The following is a 16,031-nucleotide window of genomic DNA, read 5'->3' as shown; positions in this document are numbered from 1 at the left end:
ACTTTATCTTTTCTGTTTGGTGGTATAAATTGATTGTGCCATATGTTCTATATTCCTTAATCCAATTTACAAAGGAAAAGCTTAGACAGGTAGCATGAGTAACCCTTGGTTATCCATATACGGATTTTCTGATCTGTTAGACAGTTGACCTTAATAAATACCCTCTTTTATGCTTCATATAATTATTTGCCTTAGTTTTTCAAAGATACTATGCATCTTCAGAAGCCGTATCTTTTGTTTAAATTAATAAAATCATGGAATGGTTTGGGTTGGAAGGGACCTTTAAAGGTCATCTAGTCCAATGCCCCTGCAAGGAGCAGGGACACCTTCAAATAGAGTACTCCTTCTCCAGTATACCCCAGTTTTTTGTTTAATTGTGAACTGGTACTACTACTTCAATCCTAGTGAGAAAATGTTGGCACATTTTTAGATGGTAGCAAGTGATATTTGCAACTTCCTTTGAAGAGTGCTGTTAGAAGTTTGTATCAAATTGCATTAATGAATTATTTTTCTAATCTATAACAGTCTTTACGTGTACTCCTGTATCACTTTGTGGGGGAAAAAAAACCCCCACATCTGATTGTAGGACCAGCTTTTTTCGTCTTTGTTGTCAAGAACTTGCCCTGTCATTTTTGGTGAAAATATCTGATGCATTATGGTTTTTAGTCCTAATAAGCTTATTCCAAGGCTTCATTTTAGCCTGTTGGCCGTTGTCAGAGGTACATCTGGCAGAACTGGTGACAGGTGGGTCAGGCATTGTACTGTGCAATGAGAGCTCAGTGTTACTACAACAACGTGTTAAATGGAGTGGAAGGCCAGCACTTAAACAGCATAGCAAAAGCAGGAATGGAGGTTGAGTTGTTCATATCATGGCTTAAAACTAGTGTGTTTTCATTGTGTGCCTCCTAGTTTCTGAATTTTTTAAATCTTATAGCTCTAAACAAAAGGTAGTTGCATAAAACTGTTCAAAATACTGCTTAAATGAAACACATGTAAGGTGGTGTCCTCTTTGGCTGTGAGAAAAATATTCCCTTTAAATGTTTTCTAGTGATCCTTGGTTTGTTTGTAAGCTTTCATAATTAGTTTTAAAGCATTGTCTTGAATCAATATACTTCTGAAGCAAAATCTATGTATCTTAATGTGTTAACATGTATTTTAGTGTATTATAGGTAAAATTTTAGGCTCCTAATGTGTACGCTGTGCTGTAACACAACAGCTGAACATGAATGTTGCTGTCTGTAGGGTTAATGATTGTATTCTACGAGTAAATGAGGTGGATGTTCGTGATGTGACACACAGCAAAGCAGTTGAAGCATTGAAAGAAGCGGGATCAATTGTACGATTGTATGTCAAAAGAAGAAAACCAGTCACAGAAAAAATAGTGGAGATCAAACTTGTAAAAGGCCCTAAAGGTACGTAGGAAGTACAAAACTTCTGTTTCACAAGATGGTTAGAGTGGACAATTTATTTTTTGAATTAAGATAGCACCTTGCATATGAAGTTCTAGGAAATGCAGAATAATGAAAAATAAGATGATGGCATCTCAAATGCTTCAGAATTTTCATCTCTGTGTTTTGAAATTGTTCTTGTAGAATGTGTATTTTTCTTTTTCAAATTATAAAAATATGATTTTGATAATATTTTCTAATTTTTAAGTACCTTACAAATGAGAATAAAGTAAGTATTTCTTTGAATTACCTAGAAAGATCTTTGAGAGATTAAAAAACACCTAGAGAAAGGATTACGTTTTTTCTATATGGGGAAATGTTGGACGATCGTTCTTTAAATATCAGTGATGACGCTATAGCTGTGCTGTGTGCATCTTTCACAAGGCATGGAGTAAATTATTTAGCTTTTGATTTTCAGAACTTCTGTAAATGTTAAGTCTTTTCCAGAACTTTCTGGAAACTTACGGAGTTGACTTGGAAAGGCATCCAGTAGTGCTTCAATCAGAGCCTAATATTTGTGTATATGTGATACAGATAGCATTATTATATATATAATAATTTGGATCTAATGAATGCTGAAAGGTTTCTTCAGTAATGACTTTATCTTCAAGCAGGTCTTGGTTTCAGTATTGCTGGTGGTGTAGGAAATCAGCATATACCTGGAGACAACAGCATATATGTAACCAAAATCATCGAAGGCGGGGCAGCACATAAAGATGGCAAACTTCAGATTGGAGACAAACTTTTAGCTGTAAGAAAGAGCTGGGGTTTTTTTGGTTTTTTGAGGGGTGGGGGGGGTGGGTTTTTTTTCTTTGTTTTTTTTTTTGTTGTTGTTTGTTTTTTTTTTTTTAAATAGTCATCCACTTGTATGTTCCGTAACGGCATGATTCACTTTGTGGTTAAGCTGCCTGCTGGTGGAGTATTATTTCATAGAAATCAGTAAAAAAATTGATAATTGCCAGAAAATCAATGGTAAAATTAAATCTGCAGTGTTAAGCACCATCTCATCAGGGAATCTGAAATCTGTTCCTCAGCACTATGTTTCATGCAAAACCTGTGTTAATCAGCCTGTTTATTTCTGATGCCTGCTATTATTTTTCTGGGATCTGAGCGATGGGAATATAAACGAGCATACAATGGGTTTGTTTCTTTTCTCAAGAATGGAAAGGAACTCCATGTACTGATGGCTGGCCAGTTGTAGTGACACTGCTGCTTATATTGTATTTCAGTGTTTGTCATGCTTTTGAATAGCTGCTTTTTAAAAAACTTTAAATACTTGAAAGTTTAATATTGTATGCACAAAGTAAAAATAACTTTCAATTTTTCTAAATTCCAACTGAAAATCTAGTTATATGGCTAGAAAAACAAGAGCCCCAGAGCCAGGAATTTGTGAATCAATTTCTGGATTGTAAACTCAACTCTTGTAAGGTGTAATTACTTCACCCTCCTACCAGGCAGTACCTGCTTTTGTAAGAGCTCTGAGTATATCTGTACTAGGAGTACATGATGGCGAAATGTGTGCTGTATTGCTTTTTGAACTGTAACAAACTGACTCTTAATGTTTAGTGCAGAATTTCCATCTGTAAAAAGACTTTTTGGTTAAGTTTGTCACTTACAAATACAGAGGTGGGAAAATGGGAGCTACCTATAGGTAAAGAATCATGGGATTATCACTTTATCTGAAGAATCTTGCTTTTTTTTTAAGTATTAGGAATGAGATTTTGGTGTTACAATTGATAGTTCTGTGAAATCAGCTCAAGACATGAGCAAATCCTCACATGAGAATTGAGAGGAAAAAGAGAATATATTGTATTTACTATTATCTGATCAATAAATATACACCTTCCTCTGCCATGCAAATTCACAAACTCAAAGATTCATCTGCTTGATGATGATAATAGAATCATAGGATGGTTAGGGTTAGAAGGAACTTTGAAAGCCCTCCAGTCCAGCCCCTCTGCAAGGAGCAGGGACATCTCCAACCAGATCAGGTTGCTCAGAGCCCCGTCCAACCTGGCCTTGAATGTTTCCAGGGATGGGGCATCCACCACCTCTCTGGGCAACCTGGGCCAGTGTTCCGCCACCCTACTGTAAAAATTTCTTCCTAATATCTAATCTAAATCTACCTCCCTCTGTTTTGAAACCATTACCCCTTGTCCTGCCACAACAGACCCAACTTCCTACAGGGAGTCTTTCCCCGTCTTTCCTGTAGGCCCCCTTTAGATACTGGAAGACTGCTAGGGATCCCAGTTTTGATCCCTGCTTTCGACCTGTTGTGAGAATATATTGTCACAACATAATTAAGTTCTAGGTGTTACCACGGGACAACATCTTGTAGAATTTATTCTTACTAGAGGGAACTTTCTTCTATTCAATATTTGCAGTAACATAACTGTGTCAGTGCTGTGATTATGCATGCATATGGCATTTGGAGTGTCATTTTTGTCCTGTTAGTTTTCCAAAGTCATGTGTGCTGCCTTTACAATGTTACAGTCAATACAGTTTATTATAATTCTTTGAGGAAAGACTTGTCTGTCTTGTATTTCACAGCACTACAAACCGTATTTTATATAGCTTTAATATAACCAATTATGTCTGTGACACATGAATCCTAATAAAAACTCTGAATGCCAGAGTGCTCCAACAGCTTTCAGCGTGTCTTACGAAAGTGTTCATCTTTCTGTGTTGAGATTGTGTTTATTTTTATCTTTAGGTGAACAGTGTTTGCTTAGAAGAAGTTACTCATGAAGAAGCAGTGACTGCCTTAAAAAACACATCTGACTTTGTTTATCTGAAAGTTGCAAAACCCACCAGCATGTTCATGAATGATAGTTATGCCCCTCCTGACATCACAAACTGTAAGTCCAACACACCTTTGTGATTTAATTATTTTTCCCTTTAAGGGTTTAACATACTCCATTTTTAGTATTTTAACAGCTTGAAGCTTTTTAAAATTATACAGTGTGAAAATCTGATATAAGAAAGTTGATTAATCAGGAAAATTATATGCTAAACAGAATAACATCCTGTAGCTTATGTACTGAAAACACGGTGATGATGGGGCTCTTATCGTGTTTCCGTGACTGATGTGGCCTTGTCCTGTTGACTTGGTGTTTGTGATGACTTGCTGGTGAGTATGAGGAGAACACCTGCCTCGTTCTCCTGAGGCTGTGAAGAGTAACAAACAGTGCACTGTGTAGATGTTGAGTGTCTTGTGAACTGAGCAAAAGACATGACTGTTTCAGGTAGAGATTAGTGATGTTCTGACTTTATTTTCTTCTATTTTCCTGCTTTATCATGAGCTGCATGTATTTGAATAAACTAGACTGGGAGGAGAGGGAAGTCTTTACCCCTGCCTGCCTGCAAATACATTGTGAAATTCCATGTTGACTTACTTGAAATCTTACTTCAGTTTTGACATAGTCGTTGATTATTTATTGGTTTTCCACTTGAATTCTGTATTGAAAATAGCTGGAAGTATTTCTTGTTTATGTAAGGGTACTACTTACAGGAGTCTTTTTGAAGTTAAATGTTAAATCCAGAAAGTTCAGGGTTGAACTACAATATAGAGAAAAAATTGAATGTGATGTACTGTTTCTTCAAGAGAGATATTACCATTTAGTGTTTGGAGAAAGGGATGAGAATCATATAACCATATATTTCCAAGACTGAATAGGTGGACTTATCTGGGTGACAATTTTACTCAACTCTCGCCAGAACCATTTCATGTGACAAGATATTTCAGGGTTTTTTTTTTGTTTGGGTGTGGTGTGGTTTTTTTTGTTGGGGTTTTTTTGTTGTTGTTGGCTTTTTTTCTGCTTCCTGCTGTTAGCTGTCAGTAACTGATATGTGGCACTGATCTGTTCAGATGCTACTTCATATGAAAAAGGAGCAGTTTTGGACTAAAAAGCCACTGATGTAATCTAAAACAGTATGTAAAGAACACCACCAAAATTCAGCACAACAAGGGACTGAAGTACCTTATAAGCCCATCATTTATTGGCAATAGCTACAGTATCTTTAAATCTATTTGTAAGCTTATTGAATTACAGTTTAGAGCTAATTAGATTTTATATCTTCACTGTCTCATTATAGGCATATTCTTGAAGGCTCCATTCTTTGACATAAAACTAATTTGCAGCCTTCTCTTACTCATCCTCAGTTTTGTACCCCTGTGTATGGTTAGAGAGCAACCATTTTCCCTTATGGTACCTATTTTGTCCAATAATTCAACCTTTCCCAGTGTGTCCTTGGAAGGCAGATTTCTTTTTCTCTCTCCTTTGTGACTGACCTCTGGATGCTTCACCTTGAATTCAGACATTCTGGAACAGAGAGAACCTGATTTGTATGTAGTGTTCCTGGTAGTGTTGCAGTGATGCAGTTACGCTGCTGTGGATGATGATGTGAGACTCATAGAAGTAGCTTATCTATTACTGCTCTATCTTGACTTGATCATCAGGATATTTACTTTATGAATCTTTTGTGGGGGCAAAGGCAAAGCCTCAAGAAAGTCTGGGGAGAAGAAGGTAGAGAAGGAGCTGGTTTCTGCTAATTTGCCCAATCCTAATCATTCAATAATACCCTGCTATTGGCAAAAGTCATACTTAATATTTGCAATCCTCCTTTGTATTTCTGTCAATCAGAATCTTGTTATCTAGGTTCTTAGGATTTCAGGTCCATCATGAAGGAGCAGGAATACATACTATTCCTTTCACTGTTGAATCTCATAAATTTACACAGAGGCTGTCTATGGACATTCTCACTATGAATTATTTTAAAGTAGAAAACCTGTCTACTACCTGAGTATATACATAGACTGCTCACTGTCCAGAACTGCCCTTCTTGTTTAGGTTTGTTTTTTTTTTTTTTTTTTATTTGTAAGGGATTTTTAAGCACTCATGTTATCAGAAACATCTAAAAGCACAGTGCACGGTACTTAACCGGCTTGGTACCTCTACTATCTGTATAACACCCAGTAGACTGCTCATTGTGCTAGCTTTTGTGAGCATGGCAGTTCGTTCAAAAGTCTGCAAAACACTACATTTAGAAGGACTTGTTCTCTGGAACAGTTTAGTTAGTTTAGTTACAGGGCTGCCTCACTGTCACAGGTGATAGGGATTTAAAATGCAGAGATAAGGATACTGAAAAACTGAGAAGCGAGTTCACAAGTTTCAATATCTAGGTTTTCTGCAAAATCTGTTTTCTTTTAGAACTCTTGAAGTAAGAGTACCAACCACGCAATAGTATGTTCTTGTCAGATAGTCTGATGGCACAAAAGATGGGATAAAGCAAGTTAGCATCCATATAGATAATTAAATCATTTGATATTTCTTTGAGGTTAGTGTCTTTGTGTCGAGGGATGTTTGATCAACAGGTTTCTGAGATTCTGATTTATGGCAGTCTTTATTGAGAAGATACCAACATAATTCTTTGTGCACCTAGGGCTGAAAGTTGACCTCTATCGTTTGATATTTATCAGACTGAGTGAAAGGCTTCCAGCTGCCTGTGGGGGAAGTGAAAATGAAAATCTTGTTAAAGAAGGGTTGGGGCTCTCTGGGACCACAGCATTTAGTAGGGACTGAGTGTGGAAAAAAATAGCTCATAGTTATGTGCTGTACCTCCGGAGACTGATACTGTGAGCAATGGAAGCTTGACCACAGCCGCTGACAGTCTAGAATAGTTCATTGCTATGCCTGTTTCTATTGCTTCTGTGAGATTTTTCTTTTAACCTTTGAGGTGTGGATTGCTAGTTTAGGCAGTTATTTACAGTGATCTCAATTTTTTTTTTTTTTTTAAACTCAAGAAGAATGCAATTATGAAAGACGTCTCTTTCTGAGCACATTGCCATTTGAGTACTCTTTTCCTATGTGGCATCCAGTCTTTCGGGCACTGCAAGATGAGAACTTCCAGTATAGGAAACATGGACATTCAACAAAAAACCCCTGTGTTCATTGTATGCAGAGGAACAACAGCACTGTAGGTGGGGTGATCCTGTGGATCAATGCTGCCCAGCGTGATTGGCAGCTGAACTGATTGGTGTGTTTAATAATCATAGCTATCAGTCTTCTGTAGTAGGTCATGTCAGTAGGGAATGTAAACTGCTTCAGTAATCTGTATATAAATATTGGTCATTAAATGGTTCCTGGAAGAAGTGTCCAGTAACTTGTTGGTATAAATGCCTTGAGAGTTAAGTTTAAATATTACTAAGAAGGTGAGAACTTGCCATTTACAACCACCAAGATTACCTGTACAGTGCATATTGTAGAATAGCAGAGTCTGAAAAGTGCCTATACTGTTTTTGAGAGACAGAGGACTTGCTTCCTGTGCAGGTCTCCTTTGAATTACTGCATTATTAATTATTAATTTTTGACCCCTAGACAATTTTAAACTATTTGTCATTTGTGTATGTGTGCATTGCTGCAGTATTTCCACCCTGCATTGGGAAATAAAATACTGCAAGGTAGGGAATAATCAGTTTTCTCACTAGAGACATAAATGCCTTATCAATCCTTAAATGGCATAAATACAGGAAGAGGAGAATGTTTAATACCAGTAAATTACAATAAGGCTTTAATTTTATTTCCCGTTTTAGAGATTGTACTTGTGACTGGTGTCCTCAGTCTGCAGATAATAAAGAAATAACAGGAAATCTTCTATTTTTCTTTTTGTGTAGACCTGTGTTATGTCAAGGGGGGGTTGATTTGGAAATGAAATTTCTGCTTTAGAGTCTTTGACTCTTCTTGTCAAAGCAAGTTTGTTTTCTGCATGTAATTTTTTGTTCATCCAAAACTCAGTTCCTTTATCAGTTACATCAGTAATAACATTTACCTGGAAATAGAAGCTTAGACCTGATTTAGGATTCAGAAAGTGATGGCCTGCCTTTTATTTCTGTCATGTTCCTCATGAATATTCTTCAGGTGTAATCTCAACTAAAACAATTTTAGGAAAGGCTCAGGTACCTTTTTTTTTTTTTTTTTTTTTTTTTTCTTTCCCCCCAGGAACTCTGTAGAGATGCTTTTTATGCCTTGTAGGTTTGCTTTCCTAGTGCTGAGAATACCAGCCTTGAAAAAGGACCTGACTTTTCTAAGCAAGTACCATAAGTAGAAATGATGTTATAAATGATGTAGCCAGTGCTGATGTGGAATGGTCCACAGATGTGAAATAATAAACTATTATATCGTTTGATAGCTGAGTTTTTAGTTACACGGTGAAAGGATACAAAGTTCATAAGAACAGATGACAACATTAGATGGTATGCATGTTTCTGAACATGATGCAGTCAAAATATTTGGGAACCTTATTAAAAAAAAAATCAAATGAAAAACACTGTAAGTCAATGAACATAGAACTTGTTATGAAAGACCTAATTGCTTCCTATAAATTATGCATCTATATAGATGCCACTGACTTGTTAAAAGCAATTGTAAATTCATTTTGTGAAATGAGAAGCTTTAGTGCATGAACAGCATGTACAGAGCTACTATACTGTGCTAGAATAGAAAACTATTTTTCACTAACTGGAAAAGAGCTCATAAAGTCTACATTACATTTTTTTTTGTGCTTTAGATGTAAAATTCTCTGAGGAAAACCAAAATAAATGTGTTTATGTAGGGTAATTTTTAAAAATATCACTTGCTTTAAATAAAAAGTGTGTACAGTGACATGGAAATATGCTTTCGTATTAAAATGTGTATTTTATTTTCCATTGAAAAGTAAATATTGCTGTATGGTTTGGTCATCGTTATGAAAATCTGTTGCTAAAACTCCAATGTGGCTAAAAACTAAGTTTTGAAATGGACAGTAAACTGTGTTACCAGTGCATAGAAGCCACATATTGTACCAAGGTAGACAGAAGGTATGAAGTAGTGGGATCTATTGTCTTTGAATCCTTGCAGGGAGCAAAAGAATGAAGGTGCAATATACAAGTTAAAACTGTTCTAAAAAAGTGCTTTTAGGAGTCGTGTATCTTGAACAACTCCTAATTATTAGGGAATTGACAAATATGAATGCTTTTGTTGGTCACTGGGTTTTAGCAGAAGCAGTGTTCTCTTTGCTGTAAATCTCATGAAGTGAACTTGAATGAGTTTGCTTCTGTCTGTGTTATAGAAGGGGGCAGGCTACCTCTTGTACTTAGATTCTTGTGAATCCAGAGTTGCAATTTCCAGAAGTTCTGCACAGTCTCAAACTAGAGCATGCAAGTCACTGAGGTCTGGTGTTTTTGAATAATACACTTAAATACTTTATTAGGTGGTGCTATCACTGCCTGAGCTGTTAATAGAGGATTTTAAGGCTTGCTGAAACATGCTCTAGAAAACAGAAAGAACTCTAATACTGTGACAAAGCTTTAAAGAATAAGAAGCAGTCTGGCTAATTGGATATGCTATCAGATGCTGTATGCCAGGCGTTAAGGTACTATAGGTACCTGTCTGGCTCAGTACCTCTTTTATTAGACTCTTGATCAGGGTAAGGCAATGCTGATGTGATACATTCTCCATGTATGGAATTTACTGCACACAGGTTTACAAGGAATCTAGAATAATACAGAATCAACCCAGCACAGATTGGATGGTTGGAAACCTGCCTATTTAGTAAAACTCTCATATAAAAATACTCTTGGTGAAGTTTGTATGTGATGCAAATGTTCTGCCAAGGGTTTGAAAAGAAAAACATAAGAGGAGAATATACAGGTCACTTCTGCAATCTGTATCGTATCTATTCAGTTAGAAAGCTTTGGGTTTATTGTAAGTCCTCAAGAGTCAGGCACCATATCAGATACAGCAAGTGAATAAGAGCAAAGAGAGTCTGGCAACTTGAATACTGTTAAATCTGTGAAGTGTCCCCACCCTTCATGTTTAAGTCTCAAAGCTTGAAGCACCTACACCAGGAAAAAACTTTTCAGTTGTAGAATATGCTTTGTAATAGGAGATAGTGGGTATGAATGCGTCTGGTGAATGGACGCTTAAAATTATTGTGCTTAACTTGGAAATACAGTGTACCCTCTTAATTATTTATTGGAACAACTCTTCTGGAATTGTAGAATGTTTTCCATTAATCGAAGTCATTAAGACGCTAAAATTCTCTAGTATGTGTGTTGTGGTTCTGGTAAAACATAGGCACTTCATGCACAGGATTCATGGCTTGTTATGCAAGAGGTTTGACTCAATCCTTTTAATACTCCTTTCTATTTTTAATCAATAAACCTGTGAATAAGGCAACTGACACTTGCAGTATAGTTGAAATTTTTTGCACTAGCTTGTTTATTCCTCGCAGTAAATTGATGCCTCCTACCTTGAAGAGTAGGAGGTGGAATAATCCTGCCTTTGTTTTCTGATGTGTGCTATTGGCTGAGCACATCCTAGCATCACTGCCAGAACCCGTGCTATTAAAGACTGTTTTGTTCGGTGTCTAAGAACTGTAACATCCCTCCCTGTTCAGACCTGGTAGCACAGCCTGCAGTATTTTGGAGATGCTAGGATGCTCTGCATTGAAGCATTGAAAAGAAAGAGATGGGCAGCTTGACAGTTTGGAAGAAGTGTAACATTAGAATGTTGTTTTTTCACCGTTGCTCTGACACAGTGACTTTTAAGAAACTGAAATTCTTATTTGACTTCAGTCGAGTTGAAGACAACTTTAAAAACATCCATTTCCAGACCGTCCTCATGAGCTTCAGCTATACAGTGTCTGTTTCAAAAAAAAGGGTTTTTCTGAGAGACAAACTGAAAAAGTTGCTACTGACTTAAAGTGTGAGGAGACTGGGGAATGTGTAGATGTGACACAGTATTTTAGAACTATGATATTCATGATGTATCATTTGAGCTATTAAATTGTGAGTTTAGAAGACGTCATTCCTTATAATGCTTTGTTTCAGTTCCTCCAGCTCTTTCCTTATTGCCTTAATGCTTATTTTATTTTATTTTATTTTTGTTTTTCCTCTTTGAAGCTTATTCTCAGCCAGTGGATAACCATATCACTCCGTCTGCCTACTTGGGACAGTCTTTGCCCCCGGCATCACCAGGGCGATATTCACCAATTCCCAAGGGAATGCTTGGAGACGATGAGATTACCAGGTAATGAATAACCAAAGCTACATGTTAAATTAGTTACCCAGGGAAGCTCGTAAGGTGTGTTTATGGGCAAAACACTAGTGAATACTGTATTTTATTTCAACAAACAAATGCAAATAGTTAGTTTCTTAACACTTGTAAATATTATTATAAGGAGAAAACTAGATACATTTTTATATGTGTGTGTGTGTGTACATACATACACACATCAGTCCAGGAATATTATTAAATTCAGAATGCCCTGCCAAAGTGCTCCATGACTGAACTTTTTAGAATGGTTGTATGAGTAGACTAGAGATTATTTCTTATTTTAAAGCCCACAGTGCTTTTTCTTTTTTTTTTTTGTTTTGTTTTGTTTCCACAGACAAGGACTGGTTTTGATGGATTAGTAAATCCAGAAAGGCTAGAGAGCTCTTATCCTTTCCTGTTAACAGACTATTCATTCCTTCACTGAGTCAGTAGATTGCGTTAATCTTTTGTTCATCATTGCTGATAGAGGGAAGCTCTTTTAATGCTGTTACCCTTCTGTTCTGCAAGTATAGGGATGTCATACTGCATTTTCAGTATGTTGTTGGTGAATTCTGTGTTGCACCATCATCTGATGCGAATAGTGTCACTCAGTTCCTGAGGCAGGGTCTATCCAGGGCTGAAAGATAAGTGGTATAGTAAGTTGGAGAAGGAATTGTAGTGTATTGGAAGGTAAGAGAGCGTTGGATATGTCTTTGTAGTTATTTTTAACTTAGGGTTGGGTGGACATACAAGCCAAAGTGATTCTGTCCTGCTGATAGCATTGCTGAACTTAAGATTTTATAGCTTTCCTTTAATAGGGAGGTTTTTAGATTTTTTCTGAAATGCAGGAGCTATTCAGAGAAGGCTTTAGGTGATTGTCTTTAAATTACCTTCCCATTTTCCACTCTCTCCATCCCAAAAAGAAGTTTAGAAATTTTGAGTGATATTTTAAAAGATACTGTGTTCATGTTCTCGAAATGCAGCATTTTGTGAATGTATTAAGATGATCTAAAGCAATATACGTACATTTTCACAATGTCATTTGTTTGCAATGGAGTAGTACTCTGAAAAGATTAATATAATAGTTGATGGGAGTGAAGTTTAAGAATTTGACACTAAGTTGATTTAATAGCTAGTGCAAAAATGGAGTTATTTTTAAAGATCGGACTAGATTATATTTTTTTTGTTTGTTTTGGAAAAAATGCAGCTTTTTAGTTTATCCTAGAAATTAGTAATTAATGTCTCCAAATGCTAAAGAATGTCCATTAAGTGTTCTTTAGTGCTCTCTAGTGATTTTTCCAATGCAGTGCACAGTTGCTCTAAGTTATTAGAAATACCTGTTTCTGAGATTGTTTCGGGTTTTCTTGTATTGAGTCAAGTAGCAGATTAGTAGATTTTTGGAAGGAGTGTTTCTGCATTAGAAGTTGACTGGCCTTATCTTAATTTGCTCTGTGCTACTTTCCTCTCCTCATCCAAGCCAGGCGAGGATCCTCTAAAAAGAGTGTAACAACCTGGTTTAGATTAAACTTTTTTGATTGCAGCTGCTGCAGATAAAGTGCAAATGTATTTGAGTGCTGTAAATTCTGATTTTTATTATTATTATTATTATTATTTTTAAAGAGCTTATCCATACTTCTTGAATTGTTCTTTGCTATATTTATTGTTTGACCAGCTGGAGTGAAATTAAAGCAGTGAGGATGTATTTTTCATTATTGGTGTTTCCATTAGAATTTATTCTTTAAGTTTCAGAAAGGGAAAATAGTATTTTGTTGCTTGCTGTTACCATTAAATAGAATAAGACTGTGAGCTCTACTGAGGCTCTTGAACAATATAGAAGGTATTATGTAATGACATTTAGTGCTGAGTACAATTGTGGCATAACAGGAAATTAGAATACATACTTATGAATTGTTCAGTTCACCTAACAACAGGCAGAATTGAAAGCATACAAATAATAGAAGCTGTTATTTCGAAGTCTAAACTTTGGAGGGGAGAACCTGGGGCGGGTGGGTGGGGCACATGACATGGTTACCTTAACAATCTTATGTGTAACTTTTGGTACTTAAATTTTCAATGCTACTTCTCTCAGAAAAAGCTTTTCTAATTATTTATTTTACTTTTATTTATGATTAATGACTAAGATTTTGTATTCCTTTCTTTCCTTCAGGGAACCTAGAAAGGTCGTCCTGCATCGAGGATCAACAGGTCTTGGTTTCAACATTGTTGGAGGAGAAGATGGAGAAGGAATTTTCATCTCTTTCATACTTGCAGGAGGGCCAGCTGACCTGAGTGGAGAGCTTAGGAAAGGCGATCGTATAATTTCTGTAGGATTCCTTGCTTCTTTTATTTATACAACAACAATATTTTTCCCCTCTCTGGATATTAGTGCCAGTTAATATAATTTATGTGCAAAGAATATAATTAACTGAACTAACTTTGAGACAATGGAACAGATGCCAGTATATTTCCAAAGTATCTTTCAGGACTTAAGTCTGCATCACTTTCTCGTTTGTAACCTGATTAAAAATAGCACTTTCCTATCTCAGAGATTTTTTTTTCAGTGAAGACATGAACTTATCTTAATCTGGTAGCTGAGATGTGTGTGTAAATTGAAAGAATGCAGGCTTCAGAAATAAGCCTTCTAATGAGATGGAGACAATTGACAGTAGTGTCTAAAATTGGATACTTTACTTCCTGGAGTAACTACTAAACTTCTCCTTAGTCTTAAACAGATCCATCTCCTACTTGACCAAGGGCTTTTTCTATATTGATATGAAGGACATAGAGATTTTGTGTGTTTCTTTGTGAAATGACTTAATTTATGGAGAGTCATTTCTTTGAACAATTACATTGTAATTTGGTAGTTATTTAGGAAGCAAGAATAATTTTGACTCTACTATTATTAAAATGCTGATATTAAAGTGCACCTTTTAGTTTGAAGTATGAAAAATACTTTGGTCTCAAATGTGACACACGTTTCTGCTTCAGTTTTTTTCTTATATGTCCTGGTTCTGGCCAGGATAGAGTTAATATTTACCTGAGCTGGGTGGAGAACTGAAGCTGGTAGCCCCTATGGCTGGGATAGTTAACTAATTAGCTAACAGCTGGGGTTAATTTACCCAAATTAGCCAAAGGGCTATTCCATCCCATCTGACATCATGCTCAGTATATAAGTGAGGAGGGTGCTGAAGGGAGGCCCTCCTAGTTGGAAGAGACTGGATGTAGAGATCTGTTGTGAGCTATTGTACTGTATTTGTGTTCCATCACTCTCTTGTTTTCTTCTGTCATTACTGTTAAATTTACTTTTTGTTCAATCTCAACCCGCGTGTTTGGTTTTTTTTTTTCCTGGTTTTCTTTTGTTTGTCAAATCTCCTCCTATTCTCTCGGAGAGTGGGGGGAGTGAGAGAGAGACTGCGTAGTCTGGTCCCCGTTGGGGCTGAACTATGACATTATATTATTTTTAAATCTGCTGCATTGAAAACAAGACTAGACAATTTCATGGAGGCTGTGATCTGTCACTTGATGTTAAACATACTGGTCTGTAGGCATGCTTGGCTAAGGAGGTCCCTGAAGCTTTGTTGTAGAAAGGTGAGGTGAAACATCATAGGAAGTAATATTCTCTGTGTCTCCTTAAAAAGAAATAAAAGGGTCTTAAACAGGAAGAAAATTGACCTAGCGAATGCAAATTCATTAAGTGATAGACTATGGCAATTACAGTATTTCTTAAGAGGTGTATATGTGAGAGTGGATTTATTGACTTTGGTTTTCAGTAAGGATCAATAATCTTGGTTTGTATGAACTTAGCTTGTAATGTTGGAAACAGGGAAAACTCACATGGCATGGAAACTGTCTTCTATGATGATTAACACAAACATTTATTTTGATAACGAGCTTTTTTGTATTACTTCTAGGTAAATGGAGTGGATCTAAAAGCAGCAACTCATGAACAGGCAGCAGCAGCTCTGAAGAACGCAGGCCAAGCAGTAACTATCGTAGCTCAGTACCGTCCAGAAGGTAAGGGTTGCCTTAGGCATTCAGAAATTAGTAGAAATACTACATGATTACTTTTGTATTTCACAGTTGTCTTCACCCTTTAATATGGTGGTTTTATTTTCCTTAGCGGTAGAAGGATAAAAGACAAATTCCTTCTCTGTTGTATTGATTCAGATGACCTAAGGAGACCATCAGGTTTTCATTCCTCTGTTTTATATGAGCTGGTATTTCTGTTTATCCAGGAATTTCTTCTGGTTCAGATTAGTCTGCAGCTGATGCTGATTAACCATTTTTGTGTGTTCTGCAGAAGCCAAATACTGCTTCATCACAATACATATTTGTCCTCTTATATTTCTACAGCACATTTCAAATGGCTTTATTTATTTGAGACTTTAAAATTTCGATGGTCTAAAATTATATGCTTACCTTGAGTTTGTAAACTCCTGTATTATTGTTTATATATATAATAAGATATTTTTTGTCTTGTTATGAACGATCATGATCAACAGCTTTCTCC

The 16,031-nt window shown here is 36.3% G+C and overlaps 1 protein-coding gene across 20 annotated transcripts in view; it reads left to right on the top strand.

The window, feature by feature from the left end:
- Nucleotides 1-16,031, top strand: part of DLG1 (discs large MAGUK scaffold protein 1) — a 151,762-nt gene that overhangs the window by 96,002 nt on the left and 39,729 nt on the right. For all 20 annotated transcript variants that reach the window (XM_086754911.1, XM_086754904.1, XM_086754916.1 and 17 more), the window contains 6 exons: nt 1,243-1,412; nt 2,063-2,199; nt 4,162-4,306; nt 11,389-11,515; nt 13,689-13,845; nt 15,433-15,535. In XM_086754911.1, the coding sequence (XP_086611037.1) occupies nt 1,243-1,412; nt 2,063-2,199; nt 4,162-4,306; nt 11,389-11,515; nt 13,689-13,845; nt 15,433-15,535 (839 nt within the window). The remainder of the gene's footprint in view (nt 1-1,242; nt 1,413-2,062; nt 2,200-4,161; nt 4,307-11,388; nt 11,516-13,688; nt 13,846-15,432; nt 15,536-16,031) is intronic.

The sequence above is a fragment of the Chlamydotis macqueenii genome, chromosome 9 (assembly GCF_036417535.1).
Source record: "Chlamydotis macqueenii isolate bChlMac1 chromosome 9, bChlMac1.mat, whole genome shotgun sequence".
In the NCBI taxonomy this organism is placed as follows: domain Eukaryota; kingdom Metazoa; phylum Chordata; class Aves; order Otidiformes; family Otididae; genus Chlamydotis; species Chlamydotis macqueenii.
This window is presented reverse-complemented; position numbering and strand designations above follow the sequence as displayed.